This window comes from Sceloporus undulatus, chromosome 6, assembly GCF_019175285.1.
Source record: "Sceloporus undulatus isolate JIND9_A2432 ecotype Alabama chromosome 6, SceUnd_v1.1, whole genome shotgun sequence".
NCBI classification, from domain to species: domain Eukaryota; kingdom Metazoa; phylum Chordata; class Lepidosauria; order Squamata; family Phrynosomatidae; genus Sceloporus; species Sceloporus undulatus.
The window spans coordinates 133,997,289-134,017,945 of NC_056527.1; the positions used below are offsets into that span (position 1 = coordinate 133,997,289).

Below are 20,657 nucleotides of genomic sequence, written 5' to 3' on the forward strand. Positions count from 1 at the left end.
AATCAGTCTGGGAACCCGCCAACATGGTGGAAACACCCCCATGGAGACCTAGGGTGCATCAAAATATGTTGGCTTCACAGCATCTGGAGGTCATTTCAAGGCATTTTGGAGCAAAACTATTGACCTTTGGGGTCCTCTGGACACAAACATGCTCTTGGGGGGATCACATGTGGCCCATGAGAGCAAACATGGGGAACCTCTTCAGCCTGAGAGTCACTTTCAATTTCAGATAAGTTCTTGGTGGCCACGTTCTAGTGGCCCCAACAATGCCAAGTGAATTTCTTCCTGCCAGTAACTACATCTTCGGAGAGGCAATTCAGTCTTTTAGACTTAGGTTAATGCCCCTTGAGCTCTACGATTCTATGAAAAAGGGGAAAGGCCTCTGCAGGAGTTGGAAACCCACCAAAGAATGGTATCATGGAGAAAGGGACAGAAAACCATCAGAGGTACAGGTTGGGCCTGCAGAATGGCTGAATTTGGCCCAAGGTCTCCCTACCCCTGCTCTAGCAAGCCTCTCAGGAGCCACAACAGCCAACCAACAGTGTGCATTGTAGGCTTTCTTGGTTGGCATTTTCACTCATGGTTGACTCCAAGGAATCTCTCCTCCAGACTGGGAAACCTGAAGAACATTTGGTTCCTGGCGCCCCCTGGTCATGGCATGAAACACTCCAGAGGGTTGGTGGAATCAGGCAGGACATTACAGTTCAAAGGCCATGGGACTCCCAGGAGGCTAAGGGACTGCTGGCAACGCTGTTCAGTCCCCAAGCAGACGGAGCGGCATGGCTGCAAGATTCCCCCATCTGGCGTGCATTTGGGGACAAAGAGGCTGCAGATGAGTAAGCGGAGGTGTGGGTAGCAAGTCAGGTCCTTCAGCATCTGAAAAAGGGGCAAAGCAGTATTAAGAGCTGCCACTACAACACAGAAGGAGTGACTTTTGCCTTTGTCAAATTGCAATTGTAATGTAAATTAGTTGTGCCTTGGTTACTGGAGAAAGGAATTAAGTACAATTAACGTGTTACTTATAACTAGTAACTTCCAGGGACAAGCCAGCCAGCAAGCAAGTAAGCAAGGTATTAAAGATTGCAGTGACAAGTGGCTTGGGATCTGGGGAGCTGTAGTCTCCTGAAGGAACCTTTCCAAATTATGCTGTCTAAAGGGACACACTCTCTGTCCATGTCTAAAGCCTAGCATTCATCTTTCCCCCTCCCAGCCCAATTCCCTGCCTCTTCCAGTCTCACCCACCATATAGTCCTGGAGTATTTCTTCAGCTCCTTGCTGATCTGGGATGGTCAGCCAGATGTTGGGGAAGGAGGTGGTGTTGTAGCTGAGCCCCAAACACATCTCCACCTCGATCGGCTCACAGGATGGCTCTGTCATTGGGAAGGAAGAAGAAAGAACTGCATGCATCAAGTAGCTAATTGGAATAAGATGGCATGGCTATGTTTTGGGGGTTGAATGCCAACAGAAAGCAGAAAGCCAGTATTCTACATTATCCACTTTGCTAAATGGACTTTAGATGTTGGATCAGGAATGAGAACAAGGTTGCCACCTGATTCAAGATGGGTCACAGAAGTGGCACTATTAGCATAAATGTGGCATGGTTCAAAGTGATGAAGCAGGTGCCATAAATTCATGGCTGGATGCTGGGTGTTTTTTTTTTTTTTTTTGGAGACAGTCCACATATGTGATCTTACAGCAGGTGGGGCAGTATTTATTAGCCTCAAAGGAACAGATCGGAGAGGCCAAGGCTGAGAGAGTGAGCTTGCTATCTAGTGAGATCATGATAGAGGTGAGATTTGAACCCAGCATGGTGTGTGAGTCATGCAGCTCAGTCTGTGGGACAGTGATGCTATGTGGTCCACTTATGTCTACACAACTGGAATAAGTGGGATGAATGAGACTCACCAAAAGATGGGTAGGAAATGGTGGTGCAGTTCAGTTCGTCGCTTCCATCCGGACAGTCATGCCAACCGTCGCACACCAACTCCTGTGCCTGACACTCACCATTTCTGCAGGCAAACTCTAAAGGACCACATGTTTCTGGCAGGGACAATGTGGGAGAGGAGATTGACAGAGACAGAGAGAGTTTGAGGACAGCAGAACATATCAAAAAAAGTATGATCATAACGTTAAGCATGATGAAATGCAACAGCAGCCTTAGAGCTGTGCTTTGACAGCCAGAGTAGATAGACCCTGAGCAAGGAGTACATTTACCCCTTAAACTTCCCTATTAATTCTTCAAGGTGACATCTTCAGGACTGCAAACCCAGCAAAGTAAAGCTGCACTCCATCTTTTTTAATTGAGAAGAACAAAACATAAGACAGGCTATTGAGAAAGGAACGGCCTTCAAAGCTGATAGATGGAAGTTCATTTTTTGCACTTCGTATCCAGTGGCTGCTTTGCTCAACCAGACTTACAGAATCCCAGAATTCTATTTAGTGCTTCTTTGGAAACTATGAACCCCCCTAAAACCTTGCCTCTAACATCACTGGGAGACAATTTGCAACTCTTTGACTTTAACTTATGTTAATTAACCTCGGTGGCTTTCTTTCTATCTTGATTTAAATGGGAACTGAGGTCACACAAGGCATATTTGCACATATCCAGTCTGGGGGAGTGTGTCATTAACTGTTTGGATTGCAGTTTTCACAGTTAAGAATCCCTTAGGGAAAAAGCAAAAAAATTAAAGCCTCTTCCTTGGAATCCTTTGCCTTCGGCAACTATTTACAGACATAAAAGCAAATTGGCAGTCGGTGTGCATTGCTCCCAGACAGATTTTGGGAGTGCAAAACCCTGAGAAAAAGAGTTAAGGCTTTTGGACAAGTATTCTTTTGTTAACAATTATTAACGTTATTACTAAAATATTTTATTCTGCTCTTTTAACATGAGAGCATCAGGCTAGGGAGACCAAGGTTTGAATCCTTGCTCAGGCATGGAAACACAGTGGGTGCCCTTGGCAAGTCACACTCTCTCAGCCTCAAAGGAAGGCAAAAGCAAACTGCCTTGGAACAAATTTTTGCCAAGTAAATCCTGTGTGAGGTTCCTATTAAGATCGCTATAAGTTGGAAATGAGTTGAAGGCATGCAAAAACCACATTTACGGATGTTGGTGTCAATGTGGCATAGTGGTTTGAGTGCTGGACTCTGGGAGACCCAGGTTTGAATCACTGCTCAGCCACAGAGGAAGGCAATGAAAACCCTTCTCTGAACAAATCTTGCCAAGAAAACCCCATGATAGAGTCACCCATTGGCTTGAAGGCACATGACAATGACAACAATATATAATGACAGACCTCTGGGAACGTATTCAATGAAGTGAAGAGAACATGCAACCATAGTTTAGCAGTTCCCAGATCTCGCTTGGGACTTTTTAGACCTATCAAGATGATACAATATTTTGCATGAGAACCCAGGCTTTGGGGTTAGCGACATGTCCCCCTCTGGACCTTTTCATCTTTTAAAGACTAAGAAGTAATTACAGACCTTGATAAACAAAGGAGCAAAAGCAAAAACTGTTAACTGCCAAAATGCATGTAATCCCAGAAGGGCTAAAGCCTGTGAATAAACAAACAGAGCTCTTCTCAGGAAACATGGGCCAATGTCATGTCCCTGTGTGCCACCTCAAGGTTTTACTTTCTGTGGCTGAGATCTCTGCTCCATATCAGAGAGAAGCGAAGACAGATGTGGAAGGAAGATGAACTTGTCCTGCTAGTACCAGAGACTGGGGAGGCAGTGTGATGTAGTAGTTAGAACAGGGCAATGAAAACTACTACCAAAGTGCTTGTTTCTATGAATCAACTTGGCAGCCTCCATATTATTAAACATCTTAGGATGTGTCTAGTGGTGACACAATAAACTCTTGCACTTCAAAATTCAGTGCTACACCTTTGCTTCTCTACTGTGAAGAAAAGGTATTCGTGGCAAACACGGAGAAGGGAGCTGGCTAACCCATTCTATCTCAACTGAAGGTACACCAGGGGAAATGGGAGGCATCATCACCCACTTTCTGTAGAATTGTAGGCCCGGTAGGTGGCAAAGAACCCGCTGTCTGCTATTCCTTCGTCTGCCACAAAGAGGATTGTCATGACGTGTTGCGACGAGGTCAGAGTAGGGGGCATGTTGGAGTTGCAGAACCTGTGGAAAAAGAAAAAAATGAGATAGAAGGAGTTCAGAACTACAAATCCCAGAATTGCATAGCACTGAGCCATGGCAGTTATAGCAGTGTCGAACTGCATTAATTCTGCCGTGCAGATGCAGCCTTAGTTATACAGTATAGGGAAACTTTGTCGATTTAAACATGAATGGGCCGGTCACAAACCAGTTCCCCTTGGTTGCTTTTTCCTTTATTCCTTTATTATATTTACCAGTTGTTCCATTTAAAAAATGGCATTGTGAAGAATGGTCAATAGCAGACCTTGCACACAAATCAAATCAAAACACTACAATCGCCAAACAAAATGCATCACAATGAACAGGGCTTATTAATGCACCACCACAAAGGAGAGGACCGAAATGCTCATCTTTGAACTCTTCTGCACCTTTGGGGAAGAAGACACCTCCTTACCTCCCCATGATGCTGGTGGCTCCCATCCCTGCGCTGTCGTACACCTCCACAAAGTCGTAGTTGCATTCCTCCTGCGACTCAAGGCTGAAGTTGTGGAAGTGTAGGTCGATCACGTGGCCAACGGGCACTGAAATATGCCACAGACACAGCTGCAAGAGAAAGGGGCTGATTTGGAAACCTGTTGGGTTGGGACACTGATGGTGGTATTGCATTGCCGAGAGGCAAAAGCATCACAGTCTAACCCATGCAGGGTATATGTGGGTTAGTCCTTTGTGCCGATGATGAAGATAGCACTCTCCCATCTGGTCCAAGCCCTTACTCACCTGGAGATGTGGGTAAGGCTGGGGGTAATTTGGAGAGAAGAATCGTCCCTCCAGGCTGGTCAGGGTCCCCCCACAATCTGGAAGAAGAAAACATCAAGATGATGGCTGGGCCTGCATTACAGACAAACCTTTGAAAAGATGCTCTTTTGGACTGCAGCTTCTAAAATGCATTTTTCAGTCCTGTTGCCCATTTATGCTCAGAAGCACTGCGTGTGCATTAGCAGAAATCAAATCATTATGAAATCAACTGAGCAGGAATTTTTGAGCTTGCTGGGTTCAGTTGTGTGGAAATTGCTGGAGGTGCTCTGAGTTTGCTGGACCTGATGACCCGCACTGATTCTGCCTGGGGCTTTAGTAATCTCTTGTACTTTTTGTCAGGGCTGGATTATTAATGGTTCAGTTAGTGCAGTTGCTCTAGGCCATTTGCTGGCTAGGGGCTTTATGCCTTCTGTGGCGGCACGTTTTTGAACATTGTCTCATCGCAACATGGGACACCCTGAGTTGGCTGATACTCCATACCTTTGTGCTTTGTGCTACAGTTGGCTTCATCCGTCTTGTCTTGGCAGTTGTGGTAACCGTCACACAAGTAGGCTGGGAGGATGCACAGTCCTTGGTCACAGAGAAACTCATCCCAGGAACAGTTCTCTAGAACAGACAAATACCCCTGGAGAACAAGAAGCTAGGAATTCATTGAGACTGCTTTGGAGCCAGGGTATGACAGCTATGGCATCTCCTTCCTCCTCTAAGAACCTTGGGAAGTAGAGTTGCCAGATCTCAAGGCCTGGCCCTGAGCCTCAAGTTTTTGTGGGTCATTTCCGAGTGGGAGATGGGGATCCAAATTCCGCAGTTTTGGTGGGGTTCAGCTTTGGGCATGAGGAAAAGGGCTGTGTGAAAAATCTCCAGTAGGAGCTTGCTACAATTTGCAAAGCTTAATTGATTTGTTGTTGCAACTCCCAAAGACTCTCCAGAAGGCCTATGTATTTACTACTACAAAACAGTAGAGAAGCAGCTTGCTACAGTTTGCAAATTGATTTGTTGTTGCAACTCCCAAAGACTCTCCAAAAGGTCTATGTATTTACTACTACAAAATAGTACACCCGCAGCTTGCTACAATTTGCAAGGCTTAATCGGTTTGTTGTTGCAACTTCCAAAGACTCTCCAGGAGGTCTATATTTACTTAGGTAGCTTCCAGGGTTCACCCTCTGCTCTTAGCTGGATCCACCTTCTGACTTGAAACTAGCAGGATAAATTTAGTGTTCCCTATCCCATCTACCTAAGAAAATGAGATGCAACAATCCCCTCATTTCACCTTGCTCTGGAAGCAACGTCTTTAGCCGATTTTTGTCTTAATTTCCAAAGAGGCAGATATAGTTGGGTGTGCATGTGTTTCAATGACAACTTGTGAGCAACGGGCTGGTACTTAATGCACAACACTTAATGGTTTGTTTTAGGGGGTGAGACCGCCAAGAAATACCAAGTGCTGTAGGCTCTATTTCAGAGGAAGTAACTGGCAAAACCACCTGTAAATACAGTTATTCCTTGCCTAAGAAAACCCTATGAAATGCATAGGGTAACCGTAAATTGACAGGTAACTTAAATGCACATACAGTGCTGGTAAATTTATATGCAAAACAGATTCAAATCAGTTTGCGGTTACTTTGCAGGTGTTTCTCTCAGTTTCTTTTTCTGATCTAGAACTATCCCATATCCTGAGAACAGAATTAGCAGAAGTACTCACACATCCATTCAATAATAATAATAATAACAACAACAACAACAACAACAAAATAAACATTACTCTCAGTTTTCCTCTTTTTATACATGGAGGCAATTATGATAAATGCTGTTTCAAACAACTCTGGCAAGACATCCTCTTTTTCTTCCTCTAATGTCTAGAACTCAGAGCTCAGAAAAGTTCCTTTTTTGGACTACAGCTCCTACAATCCTCCAGCCAATATGTCCAGCGATTGTTCCGAATGGTTCATTACTGTGATAGTATTTCGCAAACCAATACTTGCTGTTTCTCAAAAGGATCTGAGAGAGTTAGTTCAGAAATTTTTAAATGCAGCAAGAGGCATAATGTTAAAGGCCACCCAAACCCCTCTTACTGCTAAAGAATAAATAACAACCAAACCTTTACAGTCATTTCAGAAAGAGTGAAGTGATTTCTTGTCATTGTGCAATTAGAATACAACTTGCTTCCATTGCACATCACTTGCTATTCTAACAAGTCGTTTCCAAGCTCTACAAATAACGCTATTCTCCCCAAGATTGCAAGGTTAGTAAAGAGTTGGCTAGAACTCTTGGAAGGATGTCTCCTCGCCACCTGGGTGAACTTTCTCTCTTTCAATCCTTCCCACATATGGAGAGTACCTACTTTCGCTGGGTGAGATGGCCCGATACCGGGCAGTGAAGCCCGACGAAGCGATGCTTTCATCCGAGACAAAGACGACTTGCAGCCGGCTGGAGTTGGTATTGATGGTTGCGGGTGCCACTGTGCCACAGTACCTGAAAAAGCCACCAGATCAGCAAGGGAGCCAAGGGCAGACAGAGTATATCCACTAGGTGTCAATGTCAACCTTTTTAAAAAGTCTGGCCAGAAACTTGGACTCACTGTCCCCCTGACATGGAAGCTAACAGCTGCCATGGCTAAGAGGGACCAGATTTCATTGTGTACCCTACAGCATCTTATCTTCTGATTTGGATTCACTTTCAAAAACTCTAATCTGCATTCTGCCCTTCTAGGCTTGCCCCATACCAAGTCAACCCACCCCCCAGTTATAGATCTTGTTGGGGTTTTTAGCAAGAGGAGGAAGAAGAGGGCAAGATGTAAAAATGATTACACATTCACAGCATTAAAAATCAATGAGCACAAGTTAAGGTTTAAGTTTTAAAAAAAAACCTTTCAAATGGGATTTCCCAGTCTCAGAGGAGAAATTCACAAAGCGTTGCAATCAAAGAAAACAAATGTGAGTTAAGTTGGTAACGTGGCACCGTTTTTGCCTCAACTCTCAGTTTTAATGAAAAATCATCTGCTCCTTTTGAAAATGTCCCTACTTGTGCATATGGTCCTGCAGTTGCCACTAGAGGGATCACAACCACACATACTAACAACTTTGTGAAATTCACAAGCCAGAAAAGCAAACTCTCCCCTTTTGAGGATGATGCCACAGGGCACACCCACATGGCAGAATTAAAGCAGTTTGACACCACTTTAACAGCCATGACTCTATTCTATTGAATACTGGGATTTCTAGTTTGGAGAGGTATTTAGCCTGGTCTTTCAAAGAGATCTGGTGCCTCATTGTTGCGCTTGTTGTTGTTTGTGACTTATGTTGACCTTAAGGCAAACCTATCAGGGGTTTTTCTTGGAAATATTTTTTTTCAGAGGGGTTTTGCCATTGCCTTCCCCTGAGGCTGAGAGAGTGTGACTCACCCAGTGGGTTTCATAGCCAAGCAGGGATTCGAACCTTGGGTCTCCAGAGCTGTGACTTGCCCAATGTCACCCAGGCACACAACAAAAACAACAACAACAATGACAATGAGGCACCAGAGCTCTCTGATTGAGAATTTAAATGCTCCTCCATAAACTACAAATCCCAGGATCCCCATAGGGTTGAACCCTGGCAGTTAACATGGAATCAAAAGACCTCTCCCTCTCAAATATAGAAACACACTCAGCCAATGGAGATCTTGGTAAAATTACTTTCATTTGGACGATCAGAACCCTCCATCCATCTGTAATCCAAAAGAGTTCTAGCCCCCAAAATAACTGTGCCCAAGATCTGTGTCTATCCTGCTTTGTTGGATTCTACCAGTCTGGGCCAGGATGGCATTTCCTTACCAGCTACTGCCGTCCCACAAGGAGACAGCGTCCTGCTCCTTGTACACCTCCAGCCGGTCATAGAGGCACGAGGCAGAGCTTTCCATGTCCAGTACCTCCACCTTCAGCTGGACCACCATGCCTTCCGTCACCTGGATGTGCCATTTGCAGAGGACATTGGGCGGGTATGGGGCAGGGTAGTTGGGGGAGCTGAAGGAGCCCTTGGGGCCGTGGAGGGTACCCCCACATACTGCAAAAGGAGACAGAAAGAGAGGGAATTCAAAAGTGGAGATGGGGTTACAACAGCTTTGCAAACAGGAGTGGTTGGTTCAATAAATGTGGATCTCTAAAATTACAAATCATGCACCTGAGGAAGTAGGCTCAAGTCTACAAAAGCTAATGCTACCAACCTCTTTCTTCCCATTAGTCTCAGGGCTCATTCATGCTACAAAATAAACCGGTTTGAGAAAGTGTGCGGAAGATTATGCAGGGCCCAGTTTGGAAATAGATGCAATGAAGAAGAAAAGGAAGTGTTTTGTAATTTTAGACAGGCTATCGCAGGAGCAGCGTGACTAACTTTGTGTTCAAATGCTCAGGCAATTCAGGTTGAGTGTTTCCGAACACACACAGAGTTATACTGCTACCTGTAATATTTGTTGAAAAGCATGAATTCCCTTGAGCATGTGCAGAGTGTCCTTTCTTTTGATCAGCAAACAATTTAACAATGACACAGCCACAAAAGACACTGTGTAGTGATCCTGTTGTTTAACTGCATCCTATAGAAAGTGGGCACTCAGACAATGAATATGACGCATGCAAGTCCGGGAGTATGGCAATGCAGCTTGAAGTAGCTACTCACAGGGTGCTGGCTTTGTGGTCCCATGCAGTTCTTCCTGGGATGGCGAGGTTGTGGTTGTGATTGCTGGGCTTGGTGTGGTCTTGGCAATGGGAGCTGAGGTAGCATTGGTGATGGTGTGGGCATAAGAAGCCCCTGGCGAGGGTTTGACGGGGTGAGGGGATTTCAACTCTGTGGCCACAAAAATTAAAAGTAAGGGGATGAGATGTCTGAGGTTAGAAAACAGAGACTGAGGTTTGGCTCTTAACAGCTCCACCCAACCAGAGTTTCATTTCACCACCTCCATTCATTCCAACATTATAAATTGTGAATTTTCTTTTTCAAAATAAACAAACAAAAAATAAATTTAAAACAGAAAGAGTCCTATTTAATCAGACCTATCTCATCCAGAAATCTTTTCCCACAGTGACTAAGGATGTAGCCACAGGAGAAGGGCAGGATGAGGGCACTGCCCCCCACAATTGTGAATTTGGCCTCTCCAAATGAATTTTTCCTTCCCTCCCCAAATTTCCAGCATGGAACTCACTTAATTTAAGGGGGAGAGGGGACTTTAGCCATCCAAAGAAAAAGGGGAGGGAAAGTTACCAAGGGAAAAGTAAACACAATAAATATAAAAACTCTAGATGTGAAGGATTTTTGATGTCTCACTCCCTGCAATCCTAGAAATTTGGGGACTGGAGCAAAATTTCATGGTGGTGGTTGTGTGCCTTCAAGTTGTTTCCAATGTAGGGCAACCCTAAGGATCTGGAGCCTTTAATGGTGCTTAAATACTTTATGCAAATGTTCCAAAATTTGAAAACAAAACAAAACAAAACCCTAAACATTTTGGATAAGGGGGATTCAACTTGTATATGAACGTTACTAAACATTGCCTCTCTCTTCGGTTTGCAGCCTCTGCAATAGATGCTAGTAGACTGTCAGAAGTGGGCATCAAAGGTTTCTCCAATGACAGCAACCAGTAATTGCTCTGGGAACTTTGGCTAAACCAGCCCTGAAACATATGGACAGCTTCAATAAAATGTGGTATCCCCAAGATGGTGCTGCAAACTTACGGGAGATGATGATGATGCCCACCAGTAATGCCAGGAGGAGCAGGAGCACAATGCTGAGGATGGCCACGCAGAGCCAGGAGAACTTGCAATCTGGTTTGAATTTTATGTTTGCCACGTCCCGGACCTGTTGGGCTGCAGGAAAAGAAAAGGGGCAAAGTGACAATGCTGCCATGCCATGGGTGCCTCCTTCTGCCCCTACTGCTCCTTCTTAGGAAATGATCTTATACTGAAATCAGAGATGGGTAATAATTTAGTCGTGTACAGTAATGGCCATCATGTCTGTAGACATCCATGATGGAGATCACATGGACTGTTAATGGCTTCCTTTCCAAACCTTACCACTTGTTCATCTACATGTTGTCCATGAGCTTGGCAAAGGTTGATCTGAAGCCCTGTTTCTCTTGACAGAGCTGTGGATCAAGGCATGGCAAGGCCTATTGGCTCTGGGGCAGAGCCTGGATGATGGTGGAGAGAGTAGAAAAGTGCACAATGGTCTTTAAAACCTCTAAACCTGGGACCACAGAAGTTCAAGAATTAACCTTCTACACACCTCATGAACCTGCCCAAGAACACTTTATTTTGAGAACCCGTTCTCTGGAGCATGTTATTAAGGGGATTATGAGGATTGTGGGTCAAACATGAAAGTTCCCCAAGCTCTGCACTCCTAGGCATTTTTGGTTACAGGGCCTACGAATACTTGACCTCCTGCCCACCTGAAGACATCAGCTCTCCCTCCCTCTGCCCCTTCCCTTGCAAATACCAAAACCGTTGGCTGTGGCTTTCACGCTGTTTTCGCCTTCTGCTTGGTTCTGGGCTGGCGCTTCGCCATCCTCCTCAAAGGCCGGGTTGGAGAATTCGGTCAGCAAGTACTGAGGCAAAGGAGGTGGTGTCAGAGAGCTGGCATTTTCCTGGGGGGACATCAGACAGCAGCAGTAAGACACAAGATGGATATGGGGTTGTTTGGGGGAAGAGACCATGTGGGGCGGAGGAACAAATGGGTCAGTATCAAGGTCTCCATGGCAGGGTGAAATGAGAGGAAGAGAGGCTCCTTCAAAGCTTGGAATAGTTAAGTTTTGGATGGATTGCTGCATCCAGAATCTCTCAGCCAGCAGTTGACTGGGGGATTGTGAGTGCTGTAGGTCACATGCTCTCAGCCTTAAGGGAAGGCAATGACAAACCTCCTCTGAACAAATCTTGCCAAGGAAACCCCACAATAGGTTCGTCTTAGGTTCACTGGAAGGCTAAAACTACTTGAAGGCACACAACAACAAAGTCCAAAAAAGAACTTTTCCAAGCTCTCCTTTGCCATGCAACCTTCCTGCATTCCTCCCCCTCTCTCCCTGTCTCTGAGAGTAAGTTAGAACAGCTGATTCCGGGGACAATGGTTGCATCCACACTGCAGAAATAATCCAGTTTGACACCACTTTAACTGCCATGGCTCAATGTTATAGCATTCTGGGAACTGTAGTTTTGTCAGACATTTAGCCTCCTCTGTTAGAGAGCTCTGATGCCACAACAAACTGCAATTCCCTGAATGCTATAGTATAGAGCCATGGCAGTTAAAGTGATGCCAATCTAGATTATTTCTGCAGTGTGGATGCAACCTTTGGATGCAACCAAGTCCAACATACTACCAATCCTAGGATTCCATAAGAAGGACAAGGCTACACAATATGTCCTGAACAACACAGGAAATTACAAAATAAAGGCTAAAACACTAATATAAATAGAAATTCATGCTTTTTAGTCATGCTCAAAATAGAGAACATTTTGAAATTCCTCCCAGATAGAAGGATGAAATGTAGGACACGTCCTGGAAAAGAAGGAAGTCTGGTGACTTGCATAGGATGGAGCTGTGACACTTAAAGCTGTGTCAAAACTGCATACATTCTGTAGACATAGAAAGAACCTGAGCATTGCATGGTGGAAGGAAGAGAAGACAGAACCTGCATGAAGCCATATTAATGTTTTCACCAGCTTCATTGCTCCACCAGAAACTGAACACTGTCTAATATCTGTCTAAGGAGTTTCAGAGTCCCACCTAGCTACAAATCCCATTTGGCTGACTTTGAATGAGGCATTCGCTCCTGGACTAGCCTACTTTGCAGGATTGTTGCGGTGACAAAATGTGGGAATGAAGAATGGACACCCTGATCTCCGTTGAAGGCAGGCAGGACAAAAAGCAGAAGGAAACACTCGCAGCTGAAAACACTTAAGCAAAAACACAGCAGTGAGCATTTCTTCCCCAGTGGTCGATGCAAACCTAAGCATGAAATAATGCCCAGAATTTTCATGAAGCTCAGAATATTTCATTTCAAAGCCAAAAGGAGAAGGCAAAAAGACCTTGCCTTTGAAAGAGAATGCTGACAATGATTCTGGAGATCAGGGGTCGATTCCCGGCTCAAGCACAAAAACCCAATGGGTGGCCTGGCAAGTCACACTCTCTCAGCCTCAGAGGATGGCAATGGCCAAGAAAACCCTATGATAGGTTTGCCTTAGGGTTGCCATAAGTCTAAAATGACTTGGAGACACACAGCAAAGGGGGCACAGTTTTGAAAAATGACTTTTCTGAACTTCCACAACCAAAATCCCCTGCTCTAGAAATGCTGGGGTGTGGCAGATTCAGAAAAAGTAACTTTCCCAAGCTTTGGATTGAAGCTAGTAGATGCTAAAGCCCCCCACCTCCACTCTCTGTCCTTCTGTTGGATAGATCCTCTTCAAACCATAACACTGTGGCTTCTGACAGGGAAAGAACACACTAGAGCTCTCCTCCTACATACTTTCACAGTGGGATAATTGGATTTATTTTTAGGAAGCAGAAGGAGAGCAAGCACGCAAGCACTTTTACATTAACCCAGCCCATAAGGAATAATAACATGTTGCTATCAGCTATATCTGCGGGCTCAAAAAAAATATATCCCAAACTGCTAATAGCATCCATATGGCAGATTTCTGAGCTGTCTGGAGAATGCCGCTTTCATGATCTCACCCTTCGACTCACCAGAGCTGGAAGCAGTTTATTCCTGCTTGTTACAGTGTTTAAAAGCAATCCATTTGCCATTATTACACAGGGCAAGGTGGGAGATTATAGCTTATGCTGCTTGCTGTGTTGCTCATCCCTTTTAAAAATCCCTTTTCGTTACCTTTCTGAAGTGTGGAATCCTAAGGCAAGGGGAAATCATTTTAAAAATTGCTGTCAGAATGCCTCTACAAATGACCAGAAATTCCCTAAGAAGAGCCTAGAAAAATGTTACTTATGCAAGGGTGGGAATCTGGAGTCCCATCAGACGTTGGCCTGCAATGCCCAGCAGCCCTTGGCAGCATAGCTTTTTGGCTGAAGAGTGGATATGGAGAGCAAACTGTATATGTAACCAGTGGGAATCAAGTTATTTTGCTGTTACAAGCGGAGGTGGATATCATGGTGGTGCTGAGCAGCAAGTCCCAATAACAACAACAACAACAACAACAACAACAACAATAATAATTGGGACTTGCTGCTCAGCACCATCATGATATTCACCTCTGCTTACAACAGTAAAATAACTTGATTCCCACTGGTTACATATACAGTTTGCTCTCCATATCCACAGATTTTTTATCCATGGATTCAAATATTCTTGACTTGAAAATATTCACACACATATATATATATTCCAAAAACCAAACCTTGATTTTGCCATTTTATATACTCTTTTCCACCAATGGCAGGAAAAAAGAGTTGGTTATTTTGGTTTAAGATATATCCGGAACAAACTTAAAACTTCAGTTCAGCATTTAGAAATACAGTTTGAGCATTCCAAGAAAAGAGGAAGGTGAAACGAGAGCCAGCACGGTGTAGTGGTTTGAGCGTTGGGCTACGACTCTGGTGACCAGGGTTCGAATTCTTGCTCAGCCATGGAAACTCACTGGGTCACATTGGAAAAGTCACTCTCAGCTTCATTGACAATGTCAATTCCCTTTGAACAAGTCTTGCCAAGAAAGCCCCATGATAGGTTCACCTTAGGGTTGGCGTAAGTCAGAAATGACACAACAACAAAATGACCAAGAGAAAGCAAATGCAGCTAAGAAAAGGGTTCTTAAAGTGTGAACATTTTTCAGTGCCTTGCTCTTTGCAAAGCTAGAAATTTGGGGACTGAAGGAAAATTTCATTTGGGAGGACAGAATTCTTGGCAGCGGGGATCCCTTATTTTACCTCCCAATCTATATCCTTGTTTATGGTGCCTTCCTGTGTTGCACCTAACAGTGTTGCCAATCTGGTGACTTTCACACCAAAATGGGTACTTTTCAGAGCCTTTGGTGTGATTTTGGTGATTGGTTTTAATGGTAATTTTGAGAGTTGAAATAAGTATTTGGTGAGATATGGGGGGGGGGATTTGGTGAGTTTGGGCCAAACGTTTGGGGAATTACCTTCGAGGCTTGTTGGCAACACTGACCAAGACTACCCCACCCCAGAACCCCACATCACACACCCCAAACTTCTATTCTCCCTGGGAGGGAAGTGGCCTCATGCTCCAATGATAGCTTTCCCTGCAGAGCAGTGTTTCTGAAACTTTGGTCCTCCAGGTGGTTTGGACTTCAATTCCCAGAAGCCCTATTCAGTTTGACCAACAACCAGGGATTCTGGGGGCTGAAGCCCAAAACAACTGGAGGATCAAAGTCTGGGAAATACTGCTTTAGAGGAATAGCAATGGATAGAGTTAATTTGTCTCAGAGGCCATGTACCAGATTCATTTACTTTGCAATAGCCATCAGTAGGGGTGTGCGGGAGGTGCGGACTGGCCCAGGTGACACTTCAAAGGGGGTGTCATTTGATGTACAGGTGGGAAGGGGATGCCTTCCAGGTCTGATGGCTTTGCTGTTGGGCAGGGAAGCAAATCTCCTCCTTCCTACCTGGTCAGCAGCTCCACCAGATCCAGAAAGATTGCGGGACAGTAAGAGCATCCCACTCCCATTGCGGCCACTGGTGGTACTGGGCTGCCTTCTGGTCTGGGCCTAGTGGACTTGAGAGTTTAAATAAGCTGAAGACAAACGGGGAAAGTGGAAGGAGGAGAAAGAAACTGGGACATTTTAAGAAGCAGCTAAAAAAAGTGGGACCACAGAGGATTAATTGGGACTGGCACTGCCAAGGCTGGGCAGTTGGTGGCTCTGCAGAGGATATGACTTCAGTTGACATATACCAGATTCATTTACCTTGCAATAGCCTGTTCTTCATTTATTGAAAAATGAGGGTACCATTTTCTTGTGTGGGAACACCCTCCCTCCCTATAACCATTATTAATGCTTTCAAAATCACCCATGCCTCTGTAACATTGTTCTTGGTGTATACCATGGTGCCTTTGCATTCACAAAGGTGCATTGACATAGCTGTGCCCATTGACCCTGAGATAGGTTGGAAGTGTATGTGTGGGGGTCATGTCTCCACTAAGACTGGGCAAAGAGGGCTGTGTCTCACTGAAATGACCTGGCAAAGTTGGATCACCAAGACTCCTGTCTTGTTGAGCCTCCTCAAGACTTAGAAGGGTAGTAAATGATCATGCCCTAAGAAATATGAAGACAGCTATTGTGGTTGAGCCCTTTCAAGAATACTGAAGGCTGCCTGCAAATTTATCTTATGCATGCTTACTTGGGAGTCTACTACACTGAACCTATCGAGGACACTTCCAATATTTAACAATGCTTCAATGAAAATGGCTGGGAAAGGCAATTGCCTTCTCCCTGAAAGTATTTGAGAGTAGGCAAAATTACAGTCAGTCCTCTGTATCCATAGATTCTTTATCCACAGATTCAAGCACCCTTGGCTTGAAAATATTTAAAAAGGGTATGAATTCCAAATAGCAAACCTTGATTTTTGCCATTTTATGTAAGGGACACCATTTTACTATAGCACTGTGTTTCATAGGACTTGAGCATCCATGGATTTTGGTATCCATGGCAGGTGGTGGTGGTCCAGGAACCAAACCCCAGTGGATAGCAAGGGCCCACTGTAATACCAACTTGCCTGCCTAGGTTGGAGCTCCCTCCATTTTACAAACAGCTCTGAGGTTCCTCATCTCAAAGATTTCAGTGCAAGAAAAGTGGTAAGGGCGGGGGATTGAAATGGGGAGGGGGAATATTTGCCAGTCAGACCTGACAAAGTGTTGAAAAGGCTTGCAAAAACCTGCCTCTGTCCTTTGTGGTAGAATTCAAAGGTATAGCCATGTTAGTCTGTCGACTCAGTATGTAGAGAGATCTTGTAGCACCTTTGAGACTAACTGGAAGAAAGAAGTTGGCAGCATGAGCTTTCATAGACTTCAGTCTACTGTCTCAGCATCAGGTGCCACAAGATTTCTGTCCTTTGTGGGGAGTGTCCCCATGAGACCATGGTGTGGGTAAATAGGGATGGTGCCCACCGTGGCGTGGATGCCCTCCCTCCCTTTGCCCGTACCTTGCTCTGATCCTGTGCTTCAGGGTAAAGGATAATCTCTGCATAGTCCTTCATGGTTGTGAGAGAAGGTGTGGGGAACGTGGACAGGAGCCCTGCTCTCCCAAGGCTGCTGCATCCCCCCACCTCCTGTGGCATCAGTCTCTCTGCTGTGGCTAGTCTTCCTTTGGCCTTTAGGTTTTCACTGCATTGAGGAGGAAAGGGCAGCAATGGAAGTCTTCTCCTTCTTCTCCTCCTCTAAGGATGTCCAAGGCAGGGGTCAGGATTGTGTCCAAAGCTTGCTTTTCCCCAACCTGGGGAGCCTGACCGTGTGGTTGAACGGGCAGCGCCTGGTATTGCCTCCGCCACCCAAGACCATTCTGGTAGGCAGGCGCATAGGACAAGGGGGCCTGTCAGGTTTATTGGAAGAATTTGCAAGCATTAAAGTCAGCCACCTTCCTCCCCCACCCTTGAAACTCCTTAATCCAACTCAGCTGAGGACGACAAGGTCAGAGACCCTGGCATCAACAAGGGGGCAGTCTTAAAGGCGCACAACGTTGCCGTTAAAAAGTGTTTCGCCTCACTCATGTGCCCTTGGAGGAGCCTGGAACTGGAGGGCGATTGAGTCTGGAAGGAATTTCCCAATGGGTAGCCGTGTTAGCCTGTGACAGCAGAACAACAAAGAGCTGTGTAGCACCTTGAAGACTAACAGATTTATCACAGCAGGAGCTTTTGTGGATTACAAACCAGTTCCTCAGCTGCATGGAATACAATAGGGATAGCAAAACGTCGCCCCAGGGCCACATGCAATCCCAAGATTATTTTTGTGCTTCTCGACTCTCTTGGCTGCCATTTTGATCGTGAACAAAATGGTTGGTGATAATATAAATCATCTGGCAATAAATTAACCCATGAATGCTGCTTGGTCACACATGTCTCACTTTTCATCTGTGAAATGTTTGAGGATGTGGAAAATGTATGCGGGCTGCCAATCTTATTAAACAATTTCAAATAGTCAAATCTCTCCTCAGTCCCCCAATTCAAAGCCGTTTGTTTTACGACCCAAGTATTAAACTCTGCTCTTTTGGGGACTGCTTGAGGAAATCTGAAACAACATCTATAAAACCAAGATTACCACTGTTGATTGAAAGAAAGACCATCCATAATATCTGGGATCATTCTAGAGTTAGAGTAACGTTGTTGTGTGCCATCACGTTGTTTACAAAGTATGGCGACTCTAAGGAGAACAGGGTTTGGCATTGCCATCCTCTGAGGCTGAGAGAGTGTGATTTGCCCAAAGTCACCCAGTAGGTTTCTATGGCCAAGCTGGGATTCGAATCCTGGACTCCATAATCCAATGCTCAAACCACTACACCACGCTGGCTCACATGCACCATGTGTGTGAGTTACACACCATGTGTGCAAACACACCATGATGGAAATGGCCTCCCTGAATAAATGAGGACTCCTAGTTCTCAATTGCTGCATACATCAATGGAAGGCTTTCTTTATTAACCAACTGATTCAAGGTTGTAGCAGCCCCAATATTTGCCTCTCCTGCCATGTTGGCATGAACAGCCAGGTTTTGTAGTGTCTAGTACTGTTGCTAAGTCGTGCGCATTCCAAAATCTCTTAGCGCAAAATCTCTTTGCCCTGTTGCTAAAGCAAGAGAGAAAGAGGTCATTGTTTGCACACACTGGATTGCAAGGGGAGGGAGGAAAGAACCCGGGGTTCTTCTGAGCATAGGCGGTCAGAGAAGATTGTTTTAGAAGGATTATGCAGGAGGCACATTCCCCCAGGGTCTTACAGATAGTCTTTGGGATCTTTCATAACACTGAAAAAATTGGTCACTCCAGGCCGCAATGCACCACTAGGAGAGATTAAGTATACATTAGAAAAGAAAACAACAGATCATGGTAACTTGTGTAAGTGAGCGGAGCTGCATGTAATGGCAATCACATCTTTGCATTATCTGGCATATTGGTTTAAGTGTTGGACTGCAGCTCTGGAGACCAGAGTTCAATTCCCAGCTTGGCCATGAAAAACACTGGATGACTTTGGGCAAGTCACACTCTCTCAGCCTCAGGGGATGGCCATGGCAAACCTCTGAACAAATCTTCCCAAGAAAACCCCAGGATAGGTTTGCCTTAGGGCCCTGAGTCAGAAAAATCTTGAAGGCATATAACAACAACAAAGAGGCAAAAGTGCAGGGATGGGACTTGGGGAATTTAGGTGCCAATCTTCCACTGAAGCCCTTGAGATGACCTAGGGCCCACCACTTTCTCTTTACCTGACCTACCTCGCAGGGTTGTTGTGAGGATAAAGCAGGGAGGAAAAAAGATATATGCCTCACCTTGAGCTTGTAGGAGAAAAAGCACACTATAAATGTAACAAACAAGGCTGATATAACTATTAGTAAGAGTAAGGTGGGCCCATTTCGGGGGGATTAAATTTTAGGATAACCTTATAGGAGACCATGCTTTCAGTGACAGTCATATTGTTATCACCATGGCAGAAGATTGAGTGCATTTGTGCATGAGAGAAATAGAGTTGTGAGAGAGGTGCAGTTTGGATTTCGTGCTCTGAGTGTCAAAATTAGAAAAGCGGGGGTGGGTTTGTTTGGACTAAAACTTTTAGAATCCCTCAACCAGCATGGTTACTTGGGATTTGGGGAGTTGTTGCCCATAAAAAGGGCAACTTTTCCATGCTTTGATTTGAAATATCTTGGGATGTCGCTTCTACCTGATCTAGAGAAAGATGACTTCCTTCTTAGCCTTGGTTTGGAGACATGTTTGAGAAAGGGCTGATGATGGGAAGAGCACCAAGTGATGCCTTGCACAGGCAAACAGACTTTCACAAACTGCAAGACAGAGCTTTTATATTACTCCAAAAGAGAGTGCTTAAAAGTTTGTTCACACACGGAAGCATCACTCAATGTCAGCAGAGAAATTCAGTAACAGGACAATCATACATTTATCCTCCTTTTAAGAAACTCAGCTGGGCCCATGACCTCTACACTTTCCCATACCCATCCCTTACTTGTGGTGGTTCCTGAATGAAGAAACCAAACCACCCAGCATTCCCAAGGCTAAGATGGGTGCTTCTTGACCAGAGCTTAGAAAAGTTCATTTTTTGGACTACAACTCCCCAAATCTCCCAGCAAATCTGCCCATTAATAGACAAGAGCCAAGCTTTGTTTTGGACCCCTTTGCTAGGCTTCAATTTAAAGCATCAGTGAGTTGTAGAAATATATGGCTTTGTTGATGGTGCACCTTTGCAAACACTTTCAAGACACAATCATGCAAACACAGGCAAACGGACACATAACACCACCACACACATGTGCAAAATATACACACAGAGCCCAGTGAATTCAAGCTACAGTTTTATTTCTGTACAAGTCTCCCTTACGAATGACAGGGATCCCTTTCCGAACCTTGCTTACACAGTAAACAAGCGGTTAAGTCAAACAGAAGGTGGGGTGGGAATGGGGGGGGGCATGGAAAAAAGGGTTTTATCACGTGAACCATTTACATCTTGCATTACGCCACCTTGCCCCCCCTTCTTAGTGTCAGCCATAATGCAATGGAGCGAAACCAGTAACGGGACAAAAGGAAGGAAGAAAAGAATCTTCCCTCT

The 20,657-nt window shown here is 44.8% G+C and overlaps 1 protein-coding gene across 1 annotated transcript; it reads right to left on the reverse strand.

Moving 5' to 3' along the window:
- Positions 1–549: 549 nt before the first annotated feature.
- Positions 550–17,096, reverse strand: LOC121933993 (membrane frizzled-related protein). The gene is made up of 13 exons (XM_042473971.1): positions 17,043–17,096; positions 11,379–11,526; positions 10,619–10,750; positions 9,566–9,737; positions 8,732–9,016; positions 7,265–7,395; positions 5,407–5,532; positions 4,888–4,964; positions 4,565–4,713; positions 4,004–4,134; positions 1,906–2,040; positions 1,243–1,370; positions 550–876 (listed from the first exon to the last, which is right to left on the reverse strand). Exons 1-13 carry the CDS (start codon positions 17,094–17,096, stop codon positions 652–654), a joined length of 1,893 nt encoding a protein of 630 aa, XP_042329905.1. The 3' UTR covers positions 550–651.
- Positions 17,097–20,657: the final 3,561 nt, after the last annotated feature.